The sequence below is a fragment of the Anolis sagrei genome, chromosome 4, assembly GCF_037176765.1.
Source record: "Anolis sagrei isolate rAnoSag1 chromosome 4, rAnoSag1.mat, whole genome shotgun sequence".
In the NCBI taxonomy this organism is placed as follows: Eukaryota; Metazoa; Chordata; class Lepidosauria; order Squamata; family Dactyloidae; genus Anolis; species Anolis sagrei.
The window spans coordinates 199,160,157-199,168,527 of record NC_090024.1 but is presented as its reverse complement, the minus strand read 5'-3'; the positions used below and the strand labels follow the sequence as shown (position 1 = coordinate 199,168,527).

The window sequence follows — 8,371 nt, the reverse complement described above, 5'->3', positions numbered from 1 at the left end:
ATTCTTTTAGGCCAGTATTCCATAGCTTCTATTAGGGATGTGCACAATACCATTTTGCAATATTGTTTTAGTGGGATTCAGGTGACCCAGCAGCCTCCCCCCCCCCCCATCGAAATGGGAAAGGTGGGAGGTGGGGGGGGGGAGCAACCGAAAGCCCGACAATCTTCAACTGCATCCAGCTGCCACGTGAGAACAGGAGCCACTCATGTGGGGGTTCTCCCCCCTCCCCATTAGCCTTAACAGAGCCAATAAGAAGATGAAAATGGATCCCGTATATTTTTGCAAAGTTGGTCTATATATACCAGGGTGAGTTCCACCATTTTTCTGTGGCGTCCTGGCATTTGAGAGAGAGATATTGTGTGCTAGCTCTGTATTCTGTGTCAGTGCAATTGCTGGTTCTAGTGCTTAGGGATCGCTTTTTGAGAATTCTAACATTTTTCTTCCGCTTTTTTTTTTTTTTTTTTGTTAACGTCTTTCTTACAGTCCTTTTGTTATTTTGCTAATTTTGCTAGGAAGGAGTACAGGGCATGCGTTTGAGGGGGGGGGGGTGAGTTTAAAAAGGGCTTTTGTGTGTTTGTCTAAATATTTGTTACTTTTTTGCTTTAACTTGACTGAATGTGCAGAGGGAGAAATATTTTCTAGTTGCATGACTGGTTTAATGAACTCAAATGATTAAATAAATCTCAATGGAGCAAACTTGTGTAGCAGCAATCAGGGAAGAAAATTACTAGCACCAACTTCATTGCAGGGAAGGTTTTTAAAATCACTTTTTGCAAGCATGCAATATTTTAAAAGTGGTTAATAAAATCAGAGAGATGGGCGCCCACTGAAAATTGAAGTATGGTGCTTGCAGGATGGAAAGGCATGGCACAGCATTCTCATGCAGCAGGCTCACTTTGAGTAATGCAGAGTTTCAAAATGCACAGACTTGTAAGGGAAACAGACACAGGACACTTTGGGAGTGAAAATCTTCTGAGGTGTACAAGAATAACCACAATCCCAATTACTTTTCTTTACGCTTTGTTCTAGTATTATGTAGTCTGACTACCTTCTATAGTGGAGGAGGGAAATTTTTCCACATTAATCTGGGTTTGCCTGAGAAGTTGTTTAAACACATTACCCATCACAGGCTTTAGGGCTTAGTTACATTTCTATGTAGAGTTTAAATCCATCAATATGAGAAAATCATGACTCTGCTGAGCCACTGCTACGAGATACAAATAAATTGTGACTTCCTGTGGAAATAGTTACCTACAAGCAGCAAACAAAGAAAAACAGAGAAACCATTGTGTTTATTGCAAGGTATGCAAAACCAGCAAATATGTTTTCTTTTTTTCTCACCATCATAAATTGAGTATGGGAGGAAGTTGGTCAGGCAATATACTTGCCACCAATCATAGGAGATCAGCAACTGCTACTAGCAGAAATAGTGTATGGTACCCCCTTTCAAGAAGACAAACAACAAAGAGACTTATGACACCAGAAATTCTAACACAATCTATTTTTACATGGGAATTTCAACAATTGATATGCAGATTCTTGGTTACTTCTAGGAGTTTTCTGCCATCTTGTGGTAATTTCTCTCCAAGTGTGTTTCTCAGTGATATGTTGCGGGACAGTGGATATATTTCAAAGGAAGGAACTGGTAAAGCCACCTCTGAATACTACTTGCTTAAGAAAACTATATAAAAGTCTTGGCAAGTATTGGCAATTGAAAGAATACTTTAAAAAAAAAAACAGCTTGGTAAAAAACAGAGACCATGACAACCTGGGATATAATAATTACGAATGGAAAAAAACAAATCACAAAAATTTACAAATTGCTACTCGAGTGGTCTACAGAGGAAGAAAACATCAAAGACTCTATGATAAAATGGTCGAGAAATATTGGGAGAACAGTATCGCTAGAAGAATGGGAACTAATATGGAATAGAAAAATCAATTATACTACCTCATACGACCTAAAGGAAAATTGGATGAAGATGATGTACCAGTGGTACCTAACACCACTCAAATTGGCAAAATTCTCAAAAAACACAAGTAACAAATGCTGAAAATTTGGGACCAATGATGGAACTTTTCACCACATGTAGTGGTCCTGCGAAAAAGTAAAGCTCTTTTGGAAAACAATTCAAGAGGCATGTCAAAAAACTTTGAAAACAACCATTCCCTTAAAACCAGAACATTATCTACTAGGAATGGTTAGTATTGATTGGGATATGAACATAGATAAGCTGTTCATCTATCAGCAGCTTGGACTGTATTCACGAGAGTCTGGAGACAGAATATAATACCAACAAAGGAAGACTGGTTAGAAAAGACACTAGACATAATGAACATGGACCATTTCACATTTTTATTAGCAAGATCACAGTACAAGCACACTAAAACAACTAACTGGACCCCCATCAAGGAATGGATAAAAGAAAACAATCTCAGGATGCTACTATGAACAGAGTTTAGGAGCTGAGATTTTTTTTAACACCATTATATAAAAAATGGAAGTTTAATATACCTCTTTCTTTCTTTCTTTCTTTCTTTCTTTTTCCTCTAGTTTTTTTTCCAGTCCTCTTACTATCCCACACACTCCCCCCACTTTTCCCCCTATTCCATTTTGGACTGTTTCCTTTTAAGGCTGACCCCTGTAAATTTGCGATAAAATTATTTTTTAAAAAAGAAATGAAAAAAAAAGAATAAAAGGAGAAAAGAAGACAAAAATAAAGGAAGCAAAAAAAAGAAAAGAAAAGAAAACTATATAAAAGTATACAAGCAACTTAAAGACGCATACACACACTCGGAGTGGATAAATCTCGGTGAAAATGACATTAAAAATCAATATTCTCATGTGCATTATCATTGCCTCATTGAAAGTGCTCACAAATCAGCATCCCCCCAAATGCAGCCAAAGCAAAATAAATGTGGTTATTTATATTAGAAACTGGGCGTGCTGATTGGCTTTTTAAAAATTCATTTTCTGTGAGTTAAGAAGTACTGCAGAATGGAAAATGTAAACAGTGAAAAGTGAACCCCAAGAAACTCAGCTATGCATTCATTAATAAGGGGGGATGAATCAGGGGAATTATTATTCAGCTATGTCTTTCCATTTTTGAGTAGTATATACTCTATATACCATGTAAAGGCCTAGAAATTTTAGTCAAAAAAAATAATCCCAAAACACTTGGATTTATTTATACACAGGTCAGTGTGAGTATCATACATTAACTTTGATCAGAAAAGGAACCATTTCCTTCTCTGAGCAGAGTAGCAAAAGGCAAGAGCTTAGTCATTCCAGGAAAATCTGGGGAAAAAAACACATATGCCCTCTACTCTCTCTGTTGTGGCTCCACTTCTTGGGCTTTTTGAGCAAAGAAATGGGGTTGGCAATTGAGGTAGCTGGCTCCCTGAGGCAGCATTTGCACTTCCCCCTCTCTGCAGACTTACCCTTGACTCATCCATGGGTCATATCAAAATCCATAATTGTAGCTTCAAAATCTGCTGGAGGTATTGTTCTCTCTCTTCTGATGTGATTTCTCCAACCTGGAAAGCCTGCTTGAGGGAGCTTTTGAGCAATCCTTTGGTCTACAGCCATACTCTCATAGTTGCCATTTCTGTCAACTGGAAATGACATTGTATCACATCTGCCCACTTTTAGGGCCATTTGGGGGAGGCTCTTACTATTTTATGCATGTGTGTGTTTTAGTTTTAAATGTTGTTTTTGGCCAAAAACCATTCTTCCCAGTGAAATTTTGAGTGGGTTTGGGGTGCTGGTAAGGAGCACATTGGACTCCCTCCCCAAGGACTTCATGTGTCTTATGGGTGACATAATTAGAAACTACTCTAGAATAAAAAGACATTGGGATTTAAATTGTTTATTATGTGCCTTCAAGTTATTTCCAACTTCTGGTGACCGTAAGGATGACCCTATCACAGAATTTTCTTGACAAGATGAGTTCAGAGGGGAGTTGCTATTGCCACTCAGTGGGCTTCCATGGCCAAGAATGGATTTGAAGTCTGGCCTCTGGTTTCCTAGTCCAACATTCAAACCTTTACACCAGGCCCCTTCAATCTGTGGTCCTCCAGGTGTTTGGGCCTCCAACTCCCAAAAACCTTAGCCAGCTGGTTAAATGGTCAGGGAGTTGAAGTCCAAAACATCTGGAGGGCCACAGTTTGAAGGGGCCTGCTCTTCACCATAATGGTTCCTGAATAGTGCTAATTATGTCATATAGTGTGACCCTTAGGTACCCTTGTACTCCAGACCCAAGCACAAAAGGATCTTCTCTTCTTATTTTTCCTAAGAAGTGGTGAAGTAAGAGAATAAAGGATGCTTTTTGGTTTACTCATACTGCAGGAAGGTTGAGTACAAACTTCTTCCTTGTGGTAGGTAGCATCTCATGTCAACTTGGTTACCTTTGAGCCTCATGCAGAAGTATTACAGACTGTGGTGATTACATTCTTGATCTCCATTGCCTTGGTGTTTAAGCTTTACTTTGGGGTAGAAGTATGCTGTGCTTCCAACCTGGTTGGGCTGTGTTTGAAATGTCTCACAATTCAAGGACAGCACAGCAATACTTATTTTTAATATAATTTTTATTAAACAAAGAAAAATAAGTTTTTTACATACTTAAAAAGAAAAACTGAGTATGTTATGGTAAATTAAATAGGGACAATTAGGGAGGGGTAGTTAAGGAAAAATATATGGGAAATTATATATATGGGATGTTGTTGACGTCCAATCTCTTTCATTGTGGTAAAATGTTTTTATAATATTTTCAGTAACAAGTCCTCTGTTGTCGGGATTTCTTTGAACTTCCATTTTCTTGTATAATTTATTCTTGCAGTGGTAACAAATGTTCCTCTCAAGTTTTGGATCCGTCATTCCCAGTAGGAAGTATTCTGGTTTCAGTTGGATTTTTAAAACATATCTTCTGTATTGTTTATTGTATATTTTTCCTTTTTTTTTTTTTTTTTTTGCTGTTCTACAGGACCATCACATATGAAAAAAGTTGCAAGCAATACTTATAAAGAGATATAAAACAGGCTCCAAATATTAGTGGACTGCATCTCCCATCACACTTAAGCCAGGAGAAGTTGCAGGAATTGGCTTTTGTCCCAGCTTACTTGCAAAGAGAAGACCTCAATCCTTTCTAAATTTAAAGGGTTCTATCCAGTGTCAGAATAATTAGAAAAAGCCAAAACGATTTGTCTGGAATAAATTTCAATGTTTGAATTGTTTAATAAATAATGTGACCAATGTGGGCTTCTTTTATCTCCTGGAACAATTATTGTCCTTAGTCAGAAATGTGTGTCTTTTCTACTTTACTAATTCAGTTTTATGTGTGTTGGTTTTTAATATTTACTTCATATTTTTTACCATGTCTGTTTAATAAAAAGAGGAAACACTGCCATCTTTTAGCTGTGTTAACACTTTCAGAACTATGAGTAATAATGAAAACAAAAACTTCCTCTTCATTGCTTCGTTTGGTAGAATCTAAAAGTGCTTATCTGCGGATTGGTGTGGCAATAGGTTCTGAAGAAGTTGTGACATGGTGTCATAGGGTTTAATGTTCCTGCTGCTTTATTATACCAAATCAGTTAAGATACTTAACAAAACGTATTTTGCTCGAGAAACAGACTCCTACTTCAAGTTTATTCACACCATTGGCTTCTTCACACTTGAGAAAAAACAAAGCCTTAGTTTCCCAAAATGTCAAAAGATTTGAGAAATGTTTACATTGCCTTTGAGGTCATCATTGCAGTGCTTGCTATCCTGGGCAATCTCCTGGTTATCTGGGTGCTGAAACTAAACCAGGGGTTTCAGAAGACCATCTTCTACTTCATCATCTCACTGGCAGTAGCTGATATTGCTGTTGGGCTTGTTATGCCAGCAACCATCGTGGTGGCCTTAGAATTGGAGATGCCATACAAAACCTGTCTATTCATGTGCTGCTTGCCTGTGACTTTCACTCAAGCCTCCATCATGTCTTTGCTGGCCATAGCAATTGACAGATATCTCAGAGTAAGACTACTCGTCAGGTAAGTCATCCTTGCTAGCTGCTGATTTTTCTCACTTGAGTTGGGTACCAAATTTTAAATGCTTCTATCAGATACAGAAAACTTCTTTGTGTTGGGGCAGGGGAGTGCTGATGTTAATGTCAACTTAAATGATTTGGGCTGAATTTTTAGAACTTTCTAAAATTCTATAGCTGAAATTGAACTACAAATCTATGGCTGCTGTGCCAGGACTACCAGCCTTGTTTGAAAAGATAGAATCAGAAAGAGATGGTTTTAATAAAGTGGATTCATGACCTGGAGCTTGTGTTGGTAACTTACATTGGTGTGAGGGTTCAAATAAGCCATGTTTATAAATATTATTTACATGAGGTATGGATAGAGCAGCAAAATCAATTTCTACCAAAAGATAAAGCTTTTATTGTGAATAAACTATGATTGTGGATAATGTGGTTTTATAGTTGCAATGCTTTGTATGTTTCAATGCTCTTAAACTCATTTACATTTTTAACGGAAGTGTTTATTTAATTGTATATTGGATGTATATTGTTTTAAAGGCATTGAATTATCGCCTATATTGTAAGCTGCCTTCAGCCCCCCTCGGGGTCGAAAAAGGTGGGATATAAATATAGTAAATAAATAAAAATAAATAATCCTGGAGTATCATTTACAACTGGAGGCAGATTATGATGGGATGCCTTTCAGTTTGTTTAAAACAGGGATGGATGTCGACTGGTGTTTTCCACCTCTAGGAAAAGGCTGCCAACAAGAAAAACATCTGTTAGTGGTTGGAAGCTCATGTTTGCTTTTGATTTCAAACTGTTTTTTAAAATATATCAAACAATATTGGAGAGGGGGCCTGCAACCTATTTAAAAGGTGGATTGCCACTCACAAAGTCTTCTAGGAAAGGAAATTTGTTCTTAATTTGTTCCAACAAAAAAAGTGGATGATCCCGGAAGTTTGAAGGAATCAAAAAGCACAAAATCAGCAAATTGTTTATTTTAATATTACATTTTATTTTTTTGCCACAACAGGTATAAATTGATAACCACTGAGAGAAGAATCCGTGTGGCTTTGGGAACAGTTTGGCTCTTGTCACTGCTAGTAGGATTTACTCCCATGTTTGGCTGGAGAAACGAAATACCAAAAAACACAAGCAACGTGGCATGTCTTTTCACCAGTGTTATGAAAATGGAATATTTGGTGTACCTCAGCTTCTTCACTGGCACTCTCGGTCCACTGGTTGTCATGTGTGTCCTTTACACTAGGCTTTTCTATATTATCCGATCAAAGCTATGTTCATGCAATGGAAGAGGGCACAGTGTATTTTATAAACACGAATTTAAGACAGCCAAATCTTTGACCTTGGTCTTCTTTTTCTTTGCCATCTGTTGGTTGCCAATGTGTATTCTGAATTGCTTCACGCTTTTCTCCAGTCTCCAGATTCCACCATATGTGGTTTATATGGCTATTGTACTCTCGCACTCCAATTCAGTCATGAATCCCATTATCTATGCTTTCAGAATAAAGAAGTTCCGGAAAACTTGCATCCAGATTTTTAGAACCTATTTTCCAAAAGTGGACACAGAACAGGACACATCCAATGGACATACTTCATCTGACCCATTTTATATTATATGCTGACAAGATGCTTACCAAGGGCTCACAAAAAGGCCTCAAGCCTGCTGCATGCAAATCTATATTCAATTGGAGATGCCTAGAACTGACTTACAATCCTTCTGCCCTGAGTTAAGAGTCTCTCCGATACACCACAGAAGTACCGATAACCAGGACCTGAATGAGAATTGCACATTTCAAGAAAAAACCAAAATTTTAATGATCTTTATTAACCTAACCGCTTTGCTTTCTCTCACTTCTTGGTTGTTTCCTTAGTTGAATTGAATTGATAACCAGGGATGCAATCATATCTCAGAACAGTATCAACAGTAGCTGATACAGTAGCTAGCTTTTGCAGGTCCATCCCTTAATGTAGCATGGGTCTGCCTGGCAGAGGGATAATGCTAATAGTGAAAGATAAAACAATGAGTAGACATCCAGCTGAAAAAGGTGCAATAACATATGGTATCAGATCCTTTCACTGGGGTTTAACGCTGGACTCTTGTTAGTGGCTTATGTTAGTGTCTGCACTTGCACAAATGAATAACAGTGAAGTTTTTTTTCCAAAGCCTTATTTCACAGTGGTTATACTGACAATCTTTTCCCTTCCAATGTCACTGTCACTGAATAGTAAGATTTTTAGCCAGTATCTCTTACGCTCCCATGTTTTCTCCAGTAACCATATAGCATAGCATGAAAACTGCTAACTGGATAAAGAAGCAATTTCTCTCTATGGGCAGACTG

General features: G+C 37.7%; 1 protein-coding gene across 1 annotated transcript; it reads left to right on the top strand.

Moving 5' to 3' along the window:
- Positions 1–5,538: 5,538 nt before the first annotated feature.
- On the top strand, positions 5,539–7,654 carry LOC132773563 (adenosine receptor A3-like). The gene is made up of 2 exons (XM_060772806.2): positions 5,539–6,033; positions 7,045–7,654. The coding sequence occupies exons 1-2, from the start codon at positions 5,705–5,707 to the stop codon at positions 7,652–7,654; spliced, it is 939 nt and encodes a 312-aa protein (XP_060628789.2). The 5' UTR covers positions 5,539–5,704.
- Positions 7,655–8,371: the final 717 nt, after the last annotated feature.

Coding starts and splice junctions, on each gene's coding strand:
- LOC132773563 (XM_060772806.2), top strand. CDS start 5,705: ATGTCAAAAGATTTGAGAAATGTTTACATTGCCTTTGAGGTCATCATT. Junction 6,034..7,044: donor AGAGTAAGACTACTCGTCAG/GTAAGTCATCCT, acceptor TTGCCACAACAG/GTATAAATTGATAACCACTG.